Genomic DNA, 17,469 nt, shown 5'->3' with positions numbered 1-17,469 from the left:
TTGTTGTATTTTTTATGGAATTTAGCTAGAGAGAGAGTTTGTGCCAGCAAGTGTCTACTCAACCAGAAGTCTGTGGATACATTTTATTTTGTACAGTAACAATTTTCTGCTTTGTATCTGGAATAATTAGTTCTGTTTTCAGCCTCTCCAAGCTACCACAACACCTAGAGAAGCAAAAAAAAGTTACCACAGCAGTCGTATCTGAAAATAACTTCTACAGTTGTTAGCTAGTTCGTTATGTTGGCATTAACTCATTCTTTTCTGTTTTCCTTTTCTTTATCCTTAAACAGAAAGATTGTATTACATTACTGCTTGTTGTGTGTGTATGTGCTGGTGTGAAAATGCACAGCTATGTGAGAAATTTGTTTTTTACATTTAGACAAGAACCTATCCAATACTAAAGGCCTGTATGAGTTATTAAAATTCTACTGCTATAAAAACTCAGCAGGTCAGAATGACAGTAAAAATACCTCCAAACTCACTGAAGTATATTATCTCTCCAGTGTCTCTTCTCTGCCCTTCAGCATGTTTTACAGGCATCTTGGCAGGACTCGAACAGACCAAAGTTGAGAGAAGGTGAATTCCAGAGCTGAGGGCATTTAACCAAAAGCAATGGGATATATTTTTTAAGTATTTCAAGAGCACCTAGAGCAGTGATTCTCAGACTTTTTACTGGTAACTCCTTTCACATAGCAAACCTCTGAGTGTGCTCCCCCCCCATCAATTAAATGCTTTTTTATATATTTAACACATTATAATTGTTGGAGGCAAAGCAGAGTTTGGGGTGGAGGCTGACAACTCGTGACCCCCCATGTAAGAACTTTATGACCCCCCGGTGTGGTCCCGACCCCCAGTTTGAGGACCCCTGACCTAGAGCATATGAAAGTGCACCATTTTTAGCATTTCTATACATCAAAATAAATAAAAGTAACCTGCCATCACCTGTTAGGTAGTCAAGACAACAAATACATTTATTGTTTACTTTGACTGCCTCACCTGCCCTTTGACCACTAATCCATCTTTGCTGGACCTACTACTAACATTCTAGACCTTTGAGCTGCTTTAAACAGCTGCCATTTTTTAAAATAAAAAGCAAAGTCAGCTAAAAGTTTCATTCTTCCTCCACCTAAAACTGAAATTCAGTCCTGAAGCAGTGGAAACTTTAGGATTCCATACCTTGTGACCATCAAGTCTCGATTCAATGAAAGAGAGATTCCTAACCTTTCATGCTTCCTTCTTGGTAATTTTCTAAACACCAGACCTAAAAAATACACGTGGAAACGATACTTTAAGTCATTTGTAGAGGTTTTCTAAAATTTATTAGTTACACCTTTCCTGCTAAAATGTTTTTCTATAGAATGGAGCTTATACATAGTTCATGATGCTGTGATGTGTTGTGGTATGGAGGTTTTACTCATGCTAATTTGGAGAGACCTGCATAACCTGTAATTCAACTTGCTTTTTAACTGCCTGTTCTTACACAAGTGTTTTACTTTTTGGACTTAAATTTTCTAAATTTTCATTTTAAAGGTTAATTTTCTTTGGAACACTTTGGTAAAATCCCATTAGTTGTTTCTAAACTGCTGAATTTCTGAGATCTAGTTCTACAGAGAAGGTGCAGCAACCCAGATTGCAGTGTCAGTTTTATAATACACACCAGTAACTAACTGTGCATTATGTAATTGGTATTTCCTACGGTCAGATTAAGCTAGCACATTCTAACCATTTGGTTTTAGGAGGTGGACCAGAGAAAATAATATATTGAATTGTAGTTTATTGCATCTGAAGGATTTGCATTAGTGAGGAATGCAGTTAATTTCTGAATTTAAAAATACAGGTTAATTTTGAAATGTTGCTGCTGAATCCTTAAAATGTGCTGCTTAAGGCAGTCTCTTTATTTTCAGAAAAATTGCCAGACACACTGTACTTAATGCCCCAGAAGTGTTTATTTGCTGGACATACAGTCTACTGTAACAGGACAGTAATAATAATATAGCTATATAGTCATCTTCTGTCATTCGTAACTAAATAATGATCCTTTTGAGAGGAACACTCACATGTATGGTCTTGTTGAGGTTAATTTTTTCTTTGGAAAAAGTGATCCACTTTTGAGTTATACAAGTGTAGAGTACAAGCTGTTTTCTACACTGAATTAACTTGAAAAGCAGCTTTGTTGCAAAATTTCCAATGTAGCATTTATGATGTCCTCAGTAAGGAATGCTTTGCTAAAATAAAAAAAAATGTTGGTTTTAAATAGTTGCAATGTTTGAAAATGGTATGCTCAGTATGTGTGGTATGGTCAGTCTCCAAGCATCTATCAAGAATGGTGTAAAGATGGACCAGTTGTCCTCACTTCCCCTTAATCCTTCATACACATTTCTCAGCTGCTGCTTTTTTTTTTTAAATGTGCATTTGCTAGATGATCAATTCAGAACAAGTGCATATGTAGAGTGCATTAAATCTGAATGAAGTGACTGGGAGATTTTCTGCCTGTCACGGGGTGCTTCGCTCATCACAGGGATGGTGCCTCCTCCTAATTGTTCTAGGGATTAGCTCTGCAAGGCTGACAGCCCTTCCTGCGATTGCACACCATCTCCCTATCAGCCTGCAGCCCCTCTCTCATTCCAAGAATTGCAGCGTCCTTTTTGTGACTCAGCCCTCCAGCCAGGTCACTCAGCATTCCCTCCCTTCTGGGGTTTAGTTCTTCAAAGTCTCTGTCACTCCCACAGTTACCCAGGCAGTCTTCCATTTCACTGTCCTGTCAGTGACACTTCCGCTGTTCAGTCCCCAACCTTGCTGCTTCCTACCCTGCATTCCACAGGCTCTCTTCTCCACCATGATCTCTTCAGGGAATGCCACTATGCCCTCTTTCTGGGTCCTACTCTTCCCTGGGTTCCCTCCTTCCCTCTCTATTAAACAGAGGGTGACCACCAACACCGTCCCAGCAGCCCTTGCTGTTGCCAGCTTCCTGGGTTTATACTACCCCAGCTCACTTCTGCTCAGGTGAGCTTCCCTCTAATCAAGGCTCTTCACCCAGTCTATATCTCCCTTATTTGCTGTTTGATTGGTAATTGGCCCATCTGGCCTCCATTAATCCCTTTAGAGTACTCCATCACATTCCGGACTTGGCTCTTTCTGATACCATCTGAAAGATGAGAGTGAAAGGTTAGTACTCTGCCTCCCTGTCCCTCACCACCTTAAGAATGTATCAGAAGGAGCCAGTAGGCCTTGGCAGCCTTTTGGCTGGGTCTCCTGCCATCTTCTGCAAAGTCTGCTTTTTAAAGGATCCATTGCCCTTTAAATCTCTGAATTCAGTATACCTAGTGTGTTATATTTAAATGTGCAAGCTAATGATAAATACCGTTAGTCTGATTGTGTGATCACAATATCACATAGAAATGACCTCACCTCAGTGACAAATATCCAGCCCCTCTCCCAAAACTGCAAATTTATCCTCCAGTTTCAGAACTACCAGCTACCAACACCTCTCAGCTATCGAAGTCCTAACCAAAACTCATAGCTCCTTTCAGGACCGAGAAAGCTAGAACATACGTATATTTTAATGTATTCAGGTTAAACTGAATGCATTTAATTATGTAATCTGATTACACATTCAGATGTAAAATGTACACATGTATGTACATGTGTCTTAGTCTCATATTCAAATATGCGCACTGACATGTACTAGTGCACTTGGTTCCAGTAGGAAATGAGGATTGGGGAAGGTTTCTGGAGCTAGAAGACGACTTCCATTGGGAAACGGTTTAGCCACAGGAGAAAGGGTAGAGGGAGGACTGGGTTGAGAACTCTTGTCACTTTAATTCTTTTCTTTCCTTTTTTAAGTAAGGAAATTTCATTAACGTTTTCTCTTTCATGTAACTTTGGGATTGAGAATATAATCACCGCAAAATAAAAAATTTTAAAAAAAGATGGTTCAGAAAACAGAAGCATTCACTAGGCCATATCTTAATGTTGTACTATAGCCTTCTAGTATAGAATGATCTAACCAAGGAACAACATGGGCTTCCCTTCCTATTATCCTTTGTTTTGCTGCTAATACATTTCTGAAAAAAATCTTCCTTTGGTGTCAGACTAAAAGTGAATATTTTAGTTTAAGCAATTTCTGTTTGGTTGGTTTAGTTATCCAAGCATGATAAATTATAGAAACTTTTTTATAAGGAGGGGAGGGTCATTCAAAAACTACAGAAATAGAAAACTTATGGATGAATAAATTCTCTTTAAGGAGCAGGCTAAGACTAATCTGGAAAATAAATTGAAATATTTGAGTTATAAGAAATATAAAAATAATTTTCCATACATGTAGTATGAAATTTCCTCTAAATTTAGAGGTGAAATACTTTTTTTATGGGACTTTGGAGCATTATGAATACATTGTAGTATAATAGTACTTTTAATTTTTCTCTATTTCCCTGTCTGGACACATTAGAGTTTGCTGTCAGTGCAAAGATCCCTATATTTTCAACAGTACAAAGTGAAATAAATACATTTTAGTGTCTTAATCTCATGTTTAAAAACCAGGAAAATCAAATGCAAAAGCTTATTAAACACATTTCTCATTAAATGTGGGTGTCACAAATTGAATTTGTCATCTGCACTTTACATAGGGTGTATTTGGGATTAGTAGGTACACAGTTGCTGTAAATGTGTACCTTTCTTGACTTAGGTTGAGTGGTTAAAAAATGAACTTTCAGCAACATATTTCTGTATTTTAATATATTATGGAATACATCCTACTTAGCAGCAAAAACTATCATCCAAAATCCTGTGTCTTTCACAGTGTGGCCAAATGAATATTACTGTGTAAACATATTTTGAATCCCCAGATAGAAATCTGCATTTAAATTGTCAGCCTTAGTAATATATATGTGGCCATATAGTTACACATAAATGTGTTAAACGTTATTTCCAACAGTTAAAAGTACTAAAATCTCTGTTCAAACAGTTACATTTTTTTTAAATCAAATTGCTAAGTATTTGTGTGAATGCACATTGACTGTGATGTGTAAATACTTTGTTTAATGTATTGGAAATTGCAGGTTAGTGGTATGTTTTTAACTGTAGCTAAAGCAGTTTTTAATTGGCGCACTATTAACCTCGGTATAAAAGATGTGCACGTTTTATCTGACAATTTTTCCATCTGTAATATATATTCAGTTATAAAGAACTCAACTAAAGCTTCGTTTTTCAAATGTTTGATCGAGTAGTTTCTAGGGATCCTATGATTAATCAAAGTCTGACTGTTTGTGGAAAAATATGACAACATTTCAATTTGTTAAAATACAAATTGTGTTTGGAGAATTGTCCATAAGTGGTCAAGTGTTTGTGTAACTGAAATGTTATATATTTGTCTCTGCTTTGTTCCCCGCTTTTCCTTTTGCACTGGTATTTTCCATTGGATAATCTCTGGTACTTATCTAAAAACAAGGTTAGATAATTATTTAGAACTCAGTTCTGCACTGATAGCACCCCACAGAGCCCTTGTGAGCAATCATTTATAGGGTCATTGCCTTAGGGCCTGACTCTGCCACTTGTCCCTGGACAGAATTCCTATTGAAACCAATGGGAGTTCCATGCATGGAGCAGCTGAGAATTGGGCCCTATTTGAAGTACAATGTGTTAATTTTATCCTTGCAACACTAAATATAATATGCCCCAATTCTACAAAATAAAAAAGTCTAAACTGGAATTTGTTCTCTTTTCAGGTGGTGCGGGATTACAATCTTCAACTGTTTTTACAGGAGAACTCTGTATTTCACAGACCACAACCCTTCCAGTTCCAGCCAAGTGACAGCGATACCGTAAGGGCATTCTTAAATTCTGTGATTCAGTTATTCCAGTTCTGTTCTTAACAAGGTTGTTGGGGGGGTAAACTGTAAGAAACTAGCCTTGTTTGCTAATCTTTCAGTGTTCACTAACACAGCTGGTATTCCTTCGAATAGGTAGAGGTCACTGACCTGATTTCACCAACTCTGCTTAAAATAGGAGTGTAATTACAATAAAGCTACAAACAAATGCCAGTATTGTCACCTGCAAAAGAACTGCACTATTTTTGCCTGCTGCTTGCGTGACTAACATCCTGGATTTCTGTTTTGAGCTAACAGTTTTTCCTAAACCTATTAAACTCTGTTATATTCTGGTGAGGTTCTCCAAACATCCATAAAGGTAGGGTTACAAATAGACAATTTAATGATTTGCCAAATCAAATGTCCTATTCCCTTCAGTTTACTCGAGAAAAATATACACTTTTTGGTTTAAATAAATAGGATACAGTTGACACTGTATTCCAAATTGGTTTCTAAATACATGCAGTCTTTTGACATATTCCACTTTTCAGAAAAATCACTGGTGAAATTATAATTGAGTAAATCACAGTATAATGGATAAGTTCCTGAAGGGTTTTTTAAAAATAGAAATTGTCTATGTTGATTTTTCATTCTCCTAGAGTTTGGTATAAGTACTATTTTGAACTAAGTTTAAAAAGAGAGAACCTTATACAGCTTTTTAATTCCTTGGTTCAGACTTGGTAAAGCCTGCTTGGGGAAAAAAGGCCTGGCTCTCACATTGAATGTTTAAATCCAGAAATTGTATTAATGGATATGTTATGGACTGTATGAGTAACTTTGCCAGAAATAAACACTAACCACTGTAACAAAATCACCCTTGAAATTAAAATGTTATCTTTTGGCTTTCCATCTTAACAAACGATAAGCAATTTTAATTTTTGCCTAACTTCTCCATAGAGCAAATTGTTTACATAAAGTGCTAGGTTGTTCATAGTACTGTGTGCTGAATTTCCTCACTTGTGTGTGCATTGTAATTCTAATAGTGTGCTCTGTGTTTTTGTCCTTGTGCAATCTTTGTCATTCAGAGTTTTAATGCAGTTCAGCTGGTGGATATTGAGCCTTCACCTGTCAGTGCTATGAGAATGACTATAGCAGAGGTATATGGCAGTATTTGTCATCAGTGTTTGGCATTTGTGGTATTACTGGTATGCATGCTAATATGAGTGCTAAATTCACTGTCATGCATAAGTAGCAACTGAATGCATAATATATAAGGACATAACTCACTTGCTCCATTTTGAGAACTAATAGTTAAATTACCATTTTCTTGTTTCATGTTATGTTAATTGTATGGATCGGTTTCTCACTTATAGCTTCTTGCATTCTGAAGTATCTTGTGCTTTTGCACATCATTTGTAATTAAAATTTCACAACTTGAGGATATATAGTGAAGTGTGTAATTGTCACTCCTCTGACATGCATAGAGAGTCTTATCTCAGTATTTCATCTTCTAATATAACTGAAGATATTTGTAATACATACAAGACAAGGGTCTTCAACAATATTTTTTTAAGTAGATACATATCAGTTCCGTGCTTTCATGTATGATATCAGGGTGTATCTCTCTCTCTCGCTCTCTGTCAACGTAAAATTAGACTGAGACTCATAACATACAAGGGAGCCACTAGCGTGCTGATAACCAGCCCCCCCAAACCACATAAATTCTCCCTTTTTTTCTAGATAACTACCCGCATGTGAAATAGAACCTTAGTTTAGTTTCATAAAGTCCCCAACATTACAAATAAGATTCTTCTTTGAGGTGGTCACTGTGTGTTTCGCCTTGTCAAATATGCATTTCTGATGCTCTGAGCTTCAAGAACTTCCTATAAAGCAGTGCCAGAGCATTCAGAGCCAAGGATGTAAAACATCATGCCTCAGTATTTTAAAGACACTTTATCTCTCACTTGCCTGACCATACACAAGTTCAGGATTACTTTTTTTTTTTTTTTCCCCTTTGCATGGCCTTTTCCTGGAATTTTAGCTGTTTCTGAAATTCTCTATTTCCCCAAGAAAATCATAAAAAGGTTCATGTCTTTACTGTCAAATACTTCTCACTTAATTGGGTCAAGAATGGTGACTAGAACTGTGTGAAAGTGGGAAGAACCTTTTTACATTTTACGTTTTCACTCAAGGTTTTTGCTTCTGAATTTCTGTCAGAAGTGGTACATTTTCTAGTAAGTCAAATTATAATTAAGACTGAAGGATTTATAACTATTGTGCATTTATACCACTTATTTCCTGCCATTTTGTGTGGAAGATTTTCTGAGATACAATGGGTTTGTTGCTTTTTAGTTTTAATGGGATAGGCATGATTATTTTCATTCTAAAAGGTTAAGAAAATATACTGTAGAGTGATCTGCCATTCTTAGCTAAAATACTATTTTTCCAAAGGACAGTTTTGAGCTTCCTTGCAGAATAACTTCCTGACACAGCAGAGCTCTGGTCCCTGTTTGGAGTTTTTAGGAGCTGTTATCAGATGAATTATGGTATTTTCTGGTTTTACATATGAATGCCTGGCTTGACTGTTGAGCTCCCCAGTACCATGGAATATAAAGGATTGTCATACAGTCCCTGAGTTAAGATTGCAGCAAAGCCAGTGCCTTCAGCCTCTGAAAGGAGGAAGCTGATAATTCTCTCTCTCAACAGACGGTCGTTGCCAGTCGCCATGAGGGGTTTAGTAGAGATAGGTGGGGAGCTGTTTTCCTGACCCATGAAAATTTTCAGTACTTCAGAAAATTTTACCATCCTGAATCAGGGCAGAAAGTCAACATCTTCAACATTTCTGTGAACCAAAATTCTGGAAAAAAAAATTCTAAGTAGGTTATTTGAAATGTTTGTTTTGATAATTTCAAGACATTTCATTTTGATTTTGACTTTTTTACATTTTTCCATAAATTAACTTAAATTTCTAAACAGTTCTTTTGACCCAAAAAACAGAACTTGTTTGTTTCAGAAATGTTGAAATGGGATATATCAGCAATATCAAAACTTTTTTCTAAAGGAGAAATTTCAGTTTTGATTAATTGATATTTTCTGACCAAAAAATAAATCTTAACCAGCTCTAGTTTTTGCTACTTTCAAGAGGGAAATTTACAGACCCACAAGGGCTTTCAGAATGAGTAGAAAAAATAAATGCATTTTGGACGACACTTTTTTCCTCCAGAAGAAAAGGAATTCAGTTAACCTGTGCAGTGTATAGATGAAGAGCGTTCTAGCTAACATAATGGGGAGTTTAATCATCAGGACGTTTGTTTAGAGCACAGAATGAACTTCTAATCAGAAGTCAACAAAGTTAATTGTACAGAATACATATTGTCCATCCCCACAATACTTAGATAAGCATATCTTTAAGAGCATGGCAAAATATTAAAGAAAATTAGCCAGCTTTTTTTTATACTTCCTGATTGGAAAAGGATCCCCTTCCTTGAACTACATGTTATCGTGTGAGAAACTGCAACAAATAATGAAAAGCATCTCCAAAAAAATGAGAATAATGGCAACAAAGAGCTGACACTAAACTTTTGAAGCAATTCTCCTTCCTGTTTTTCTACTCACTGCCTTTGTAATTACAGTTGTCTCCTGTTACAGTATTAGGATTGTTGTCTTTCTCTCAGCCAGGTTAAACTAGTGCTAGTTGGCATTAACAGTTACTAACTTAACCAAGTTTAATTTTTTGAAAAAGTATTTAATTTATAAGACACGCTTAAATGTGCCTTTTGATGTTAGTACATTTTCAGCATGGGTGCGGTGCAGGAAGTAAACTTTGAACGTCCAGTAACATTAGTGGGTGTTCCGCAGTTTAGTTCCTTAAAGACCATGCTGAAGATTATAACTTTTAAGACCTGATATTCTAAATTGTATTTGAGAGCAGAGATAATAATTTCACTATTTTCTTGAACGTGCAGGTGAGTTTGTCCACATTTGTTCCAACTCAGACTAGAAACATTTTCTCTTTATAAAAATGTATGGGCCTGATTCTCATTTCCACTAAGGTCCTCTTTACATCACTCTGGCAATATAAAAGGGCCTTAAAGTGGGTGTTAATGAAATTAAACTTACACTTAAGGCTCCTTAGTGAGTCAGTGAAGAAGTAAGGAGGACCCACTGATGTGCAGTCCTTGCTTACATGAGTAGCTCCAAGTCCAGTTAGACTACTTCTGCACAGTCTGCAAAATCAGGCCCTAATTTCCTACCTGAAAAGGTATTTAAGAACGACATACATTTCAAAATGGTACAAAATAATTAGATAATTTTTAACTGGAGCTTTACTGGAAATTAAGCCAATGTTGATATGGTTAAATGTTACTGCGTCAGGTATTATGAATTGCTGCTGAGAAGAAATTCAACCATTCAGTTCAATAGGTGTTGGTAAATAAATGCTGGTGTCTTTCCTAAGTGGGGACTTCGTAAAGCTGTAAAATTATCCATGTAATTTGACATATCCTGTGAGTGGCTGATGTCACTGAAGGTTCTTTTGTTTGAGTGACCCTCCTAAGGGACAGGTTTACAGTCTGGGGCTTGTGATATGGTAATTACAGTGGTGAGCTGGAGCCGGTTCACAAGAACCGGTTGTTAAATTTAGAAACCGGTGTAGAACCGGTTTCTGAAGGGGCGGGCGGGTGGACAAACTCCGGTTGTGGCCCGTGGGACCGTCCTGTCCGTCCCGCCTGAGCTCCCAGCTGGGAAGGCTCCCCCGGCCCCTCCCCCACTTCCCCCCCCCCTCGCAGAGCTGCAGGATGCCGAGGCGCCAGCGCAGCTCTGCAGTGCCTGCCGCCTTGAGAGGCATGGTAAGGGGGCTGGACTGGGGCTGGGAGGAGGAGTTGGCAGGGCTGCCCAGACTGGGGGAGCAAGTGAGGCAAAAATCTCTGAGGCTCCTCCCCGGCACCTCCTCCGCCTTCTCCCCTACCCAACCCCCACCCCACTCCCCGTCCCTTGACCGCCCCCCCGAACCTCTGCCCCATCCAACCCCCCCTCCCTGTCCCCGGGACTTCCTGCCCCTTATCCAACCCCCCCCACATGGTAAGGGGGCGGGGCTGTGAGCTCAGGTCCTGCTGGAGCCACGCTGGTGCAGCACTTCCCATGGCCGCTCCTGGACACAGCACACTGAGGCTCCGGGAGTGGGGGAAGGCAGGGGTAAGCAGCATGGTAAGGGGCCAGGGAGATTAGATAAGGGGCAGGGAGTCCCGGGGATAGGGAGATGGGGGTGGGGGTTGGATAGGGTAAAGGTTCTGCGGGGATGGTCAGGGGACTGGGACCAGGGGGGTGGGGGCATTGGATAGGCGTGGGAGTTCCGGGGATCTGTCGAGGTGGTGGTGGATGGGGTCGGGGCAGCGAGGGACAGGGAGCAGGGCTTGTTGGGTAGGGGGTGGGGTCCTGGGGAGCAATTGGTGGGGGGAGTGTCAGGAGGGGAGTGATCAGGGGACAAGGAGTGGGGGGGGTTGATGGGTTGTGCGTTCTGAGGGGAGGCAGGACGTGGGTTGGGGTAGGATGGGTCGTGGGGGGAGAGACAGGCACATAGGGCTTGTACTCACCGCGCGGTTCCCTACCGGATCTTCGGCGGCACTTTGGTGGCGGGTCCTTCACTTGCTCCCGGTGAAGGACCCGACGCTGAAATGCCGCCAAAAACCCAGAGCGAGTGAAGACCCCGCCGCCGAAGTGCCGCCGAGGACCCAGTAGGGAACCGGTTCTTAGGCTTTTGGGAGCTCATCACTGGGTAATCATATTTGAAGTTTATTAAAAGGTCAGTTGTGAAGAAAATTATGGAGAATTACAAACTCAGTCAACGGCTCTGTGAGCTGTGCCTGAGTTTTAACATGGTTCCTCCCTTACTATGCATATGGGGAAATTAAAATGTCTAACATAAATTTTTGTGGAATCTAGAGACCATGCTGATAGCAGCATTCAGTAAACTTTGTCCATGTCTGATTCTGAACAACTGGTTAAAAACAAGTGTCAATTGTTGAAGTAATTTAAAAATAGAGACCAATTACACAGATCTTCTGTCTACTGATGTTTTAAGTCACTACCAGAATAGATGACCGTAGAGTCAGTATCTGTGCCAAGACTGATTCAGAAGATCTCTTCTTCACTCTGGATACTTGATAAACAGCCATTTTTCTGTATTTCTGTTTATACGACAATGTGTTGTATATGGGAATAGCTAGAGGGAAATGCAGCTGCTATGATAGTTGGCTGTCTGCACAAAGTGAGGAATTGTGAGTCTCTGTGCAAATTTCACTCTATACTGTACCAGAAAATTAAATTTTCTTGTAGTTCCTTCAGATGAATTTGAGTGAGCGGGTATGAATATTTTTTAAATAAACAATGAAAAATAAATCAAAGATTCAAAATTCAACACCAAAAATTAGAGTGCAGAAGTATTTCAAACTCAGTCATCTAAACTAATGAAGTGACTTAAGTCGGTAAGTAAGCAACAATAAAGAGAGGAGCTCAAATCACCAGTGAGGTCTAGTAGTGCTATTGATCACCAACATCTGACAGTGCTATCTATGATGGCAGAGAAATTAGGAGTTCCAGAAATTAAAATTCTAGACAGTATTTGAGAACTACACCTCTACCTCAATATGATGCTGTCCTTAGGAGCCAAAAAATCTTACTGTGTTATAGGTGAAACTGTGTTATACTGAACTTGCTTTGATCCACTGGAGTGCACAGCCCCACTCCTCCAGAGCATTGCTTTACCACGTTATATCCAAATTTGTGTTATATCGGGTAGCGTTATATTGAGGTAATGGTGTATTTCTAACATGCTCCATAAAGACAAAGCAATTTGAGATTCCACCCTTTCTTTTCCTAAAACGAACATGGAGGCATAGGGAGGCAAAGCTATAAATTGTCCATAACTCCATCCTAAAATGCCTAGCCTCGGTTACTTTGACAACCCCTGTATGTGTTTTAGTGTATTAAAGAGAAAATTCACGGCTCTAGAAGTTATCTGAAGTGAAGCTGTGATCCCAAAGTATGGATATCACATTGCAATCCAAATGCACAATAAATAAATATCCAACTCCCTAAAGAAACTTACTCAGTGAATTGTTAATTTCAACAGTACATAATATCTTTACAATTACTTCTTTCATATGAAAACTGATTCAAATAAAGACTATTTCTGTTATGCCTAATCTCAATAGACAAATTAAATGGAGCTTTATTTGCCAACAGTAAAATATTTCAGTGTAGAGAATTTACCTTTAGCCAACAAATTATGATGGATTGTTATTTTCTCAAGATTGTCAAGAGGCCCAGATGACACTGGAAAGCCTGGAACCCCTTTCTCCATGCATACATCCTAGAACCACCCAGATGAAAATGGGTCTTTTATTTTTAATTGACAACTTTGTGTTGCCTTATGTTTGATGGGGTGTTTCCCTGGCCTTTCACACACCATAATGGTAATTGGTATATACAGAGAACTCAAGCTGATCCTCTGGTGTTACTGGGATCATCTTGTTTCATTGCATTTTTCACTCATGCTTCTTTTCCTTGTCAGAAGAAAGAATTGAACTAGGGAAGGTAAGAAGCAGCACACTACTGGACATAAGGTGCTTCAAAATGTGTGTAATTAAAAAAAACAAAAACAAAAAAACCCCACAACCCATACCATATGGGCCCTCCATACAGACACCATGTGCTAACCCTCCATACAGACTTGAGGAAATATGCCCAAATATGCCCTTTTTTACCCTCTCACTTGCCAGTATAACCTTGCTTCTTATTTTAGCTGGGAGTTCCAAGATTAGCAGTAGTGAGGTGACAGAAAAAATTCGATGAAAGCAGTTTTTGAACCAGACATGTGCTCTTTATTTATTAACAAGGTGAATCAAAAAGGCTTTGAACAATAATGTAAATTATTAACATTTAAGTAAAAAATAGGGAGTTTAGGTTAAAGAATGTCCTTGGAATTGTTTAATGTTAAAAAAACTATGTCTTGTTCACAATCACGGCAGTGCTGGGGGCTTCCAAGGGTTATAGCCACCCCAAAATTTGCCTCAGCCACTCTGTAGCACAGAGGTGGGCAAACTGCATTCTGTGGGACCGTCCTGCCCGGCCCCTGAGTTCCTGGCCCAAGAGGCTAGCCCCTGCCCCTCCTGCCGGTGCAATGTTCTGGGCAGCGGGGGTGTGAGCTCCTGGGGCAGCGCAGCTGCAGAGCCTGGTCTGACCCGGTGCTCTGAGCTGCATGGAGGCGGCGGCAGAAGCATGGCCCTGCTCCAGCCAGGTGGCGCAGCTGTGGCACCGCCAGCCACCAATGCTTCAGGCAGCGCGGGAAGGGGGCACGGAGCAGGGGGAGTTGGATAGAGGGCAGGGGAGTTTGGGGCGGTGGTCAGGGCATGAAGGTGGGGTAGGGGGTTGGATGGGGTATGGGTCCCGGGGTGGGGGGGGTGGGGCAGATAGGAGGTGGGGGCTGGGCCACAGCCCCCTCCCATAACCGGCCTTCCATACAATTTACAAGACCCAATGCGGCCCTCAGGCCAAAAAGTTTGCCCACCCCTGCCATAGCAGCTGCCGCTCTCCAAAGACAGAGCTGAGAGAGCGGCGGCTGCTGGCTGGGCACTCAGCTCCAGAGAAGTAAGCCCATGTGGAGGGTCGGGGGCCCGAGAACAGCCCTCAGCCCATATCCTCATCTGCTGGGGCTGTGCCACCCACAGCAGGTGAAAGATCCGGAGATTCCCACAGCAGCCTGTACTGACCTACTCTGGCCCGGTTTCCTGGGCCCCCCCTCCACAGTAGCTGCTCCCTGAGTGCTCAGCTGGCTCAAGAGCCAGGTGCCCCCACCCTGGCAATGCTGATCGGCTGTGAGCAGCCAGCACCCCACGCTGCCTGGCCCTGGCTTGTAACCTTCGATCTCGCCATGGAGGGGGGCCAGGCCTTGTGGCAAGTGGGAGGGCACAGCCCCCCCAATTTTCTGTCTGGCCCATCTCAGCTCCCCCACTGGGAAGAGGCTGGTGCCGCTCCTGTTCACAATTTTAAAAAAAAGCCATCTTTCTGAAGTGCAAGGGCAGGCCCAGCTGACTCTTAATAACTAAAATTAAATCAGTTGTTCTATATAATAACAAAATGGGCACCAAATTTGTCTGATGCTTTTCTTGATTACTACTGTTTAGATGACAGCTATATGAAACTTAAGTCATGCATATCCCAGAAAAGGGTTTGATCATAAGGTAGGTCTTGCAATGTGTCATTGGCATGGTAGCATCATATTTTGAACTTTTAAAAAGTACTGGCTGAGATTTTTAGGTATGCTTTGTGTTAGTGGTTTGCATGTAGTATATGTTTACTTCTTTCTATTCTTTGTCAAACAGTTATTTTTTGTTATAGGCTAGAAAAACACTTTGAGCTTTTATTAGGTTCAAGGGAGTCAACATTTCTTACTGCCAAAACTACAAGTGTGCAGTCCGTGTCCAGCATAATTGCATGTATGAGTATATACAAGCTGCATACTTGCCTCTGTAAGACAAATCCTGCACCTGTAATAGCCTTTTGGACAAAAGTTGGGAGACATAACTACAAACTAAATACAGTAATTTTTTTGAGAACCAGCATATAATTGGTAGTCTCTCAACTTTGCAACCAGTCAGTGACTTCATGTTCTTTAGGTGACCAGGTATTTTGTTTGCTTGCTTTAAAAGACTGTTTTAGCACTTGACACTGCTTTCACTGTGCTTCAAGCTGAGAGACTAAAGCAGAAAGTTCATCTATATTTAGCTCAGCTTGGTGTGGGCCCTTTCTTTGCTCTCCTGCCAGCAGAAGCAGTTTAGTTTTCCTCTTTTTGAAAGATGTTCAGTCAAGTCAGATACCTTGCAACAAATGAAGATCCCAATCCTAAACACTTGGTGCATGTGAGTGGTCCTGGTGAAGTAATTGGAAATCAGTGGGATTGCTCCCATGTTTAAAATTAAGCACCTTTTATTAAATGTAGTTTGTATTATCATGATGCCTAGGAGCCCCTGTCATGGCCTGGGACCACATTGTGCTACGCACTGTACAAACACAGAACAAAAACAGTCCCTGCCCCTAAAGAGCTTCCAACCTAATTATAAGACAAAAGAAAACCGATTGATATAGACAGACCAATGGGAGTACAGAAAACATTGAGACAATATTGGTCAGCATGATAGGCGGTAAACCCCGCACAACGGTAGCCTGACTGTTGTCAAGTGTGTTTTTATAGGCTTTGTGGCAAAGGAGAGTTTTAAGGAGAATAATGAGTTAGCTTTTTATGGTTGTCTCCTCTCGCGTGTGAAGGGTAACATGGGAGAAAGCACGAAGGTGCTTGTTAGTGAATTTATTGAGCGAGGGATAGAGACTAATATAGTCTGCCACCATCTGGTGCGGGAGTCAGACTTTCGATACTATATGAAAGGTAGGTAGGGTGGGAATAGGTCATGAAGGGTCTTGGAAGTGAACACAAGTAGATTGTTTGATACAACAGAGCAGTGGTTCTCAACCTTTCCAGATTACTGTACCCCTTTCAGGAGTTAGATTTGTCTTGCGTACCCCCAAGTTTCACCTCACTTACAAACTATTTGTTTACAAAATCAGACATAAAAGTACAAATGTGTCACAGCCACACTTTTACTGAAAGATTGCTGACTTTCTCATTTTGTCTGTATGAAATTTTAGTTTGTACTAACTTTGCTAGTGCTATTTATGTAGCTTGTTGTAAAACTAGGCAAATAGATGAGTTGATGTACCCCCAGGAAGACCTCTCTGTACCCCCAGGGGTACATGTACACCTGACTGAGAACCACTACAATAGAGCACATGCCTAAGGCCTTGGCTACACTTGAGAGTTACAGCGCTGGCGGTGGCTTTGCAGTGCTGTAACTCACTCCCCGTCCACTCTGGCAAGGCACATACAGCGCTGCTTGTACTCCACCTCCACGAGAGGAATAAAGAGAATAGCGGTGCTGCTGCAGTGCTGGGGTGCCAGTGTAAACAGGGAATAATCTTACTACGCTGTAACTGACCTCTGGAAGCTTCCCATAGTCCTTTTAAGTAAAGATAACTCTCTTTGTTTTGTTGTGAGGCCTCTGTTTGTTTGTTTTGTTGTCAACTCCGGCTCTGGAGCTGCTTATCTAAAAAAACAAACCCAGCTCCTGTTTGCTATGAATGAGCAGAGGCAGAGGCTCCCTTTGGAACGCCCACAGCTAGTGTTTGCTTGAGGAGAGAAGCAGCCCGGCTGGCAGGAGGGAGGGGAAGGTCCGTTTCGGAGCAGCTGCTTATCTGGTCTGTGAGGAAAAAATGCTGTTTGCTTTCAGTGAGTGAGAGGGGGATGGGGGAGGGGGTCGGAACTTGCCAGGCAGGGAGCTGACAGTGTCGGCTTCAAAAATCTACTCTCTCTATCCCCCACGCTCCCTGTCACACTCCTCCCCACCCACCCTTTTGAAAAGCACGTTGCAGCCACTTGAACGCTGGGATAGCTGCCCATAATGCACCGCTCCCAATGCCACTGCAGATGCTGCAAATGTGGCCATGACAGTGCGCTGGTAGCTGTCTGTGTGGCCTCACTGCAGCGCTTTCCCTACTCAGCTGTATGAAGACAGGTTTAACTCCCAGCGCTGTACAGCTGCAAGTGTAGCCATAC

At 41.0% G+C, this 17,469-nt stretch overlaps 1 protein-coding gene across 1 annotated transcript in view; it reads left to right on the top strand.

Annotated features, from left to right (window-relative positions):
• FCHSD2 (FCH and double SH3 domains 2) overlaps positions 1 to 17,469 on the top strand; it is a 243,459-nt gene that overhangs the window by 182,351 nt on the left and 43,639 nt on the right. The window contains exon 10 of the mRNA XM_050930407.1: positions 5,724 to 5,819. Within this exon, the coding sequence (XP_050786364.1) occupies positions 5,724 to 5,819 (96 nt within the window). The remainder of the gene's footprint in view (positions 1 to 5,723; positions 5,820 to 17,469) is intronic.

This window comes from Gopherus flavomarginatus, chromosome 1 (genome assembly GCF_025201925.1).
Source record: "Gopherus flavomarginatus isolate rGopFla2 chromosome 1, rGopFla2.mat.asm, whole genome shotgun sequence".
NCBI lineage: Eukaryota > Metazoa > Chordata > Testudines > Testudinidae > Gopherus > Gopherus flavomarginatus.
Note: the sequence above shows the minus strand (reverse complement) of the source record. Positions and strands in the feature narration are given on the sequence as shown.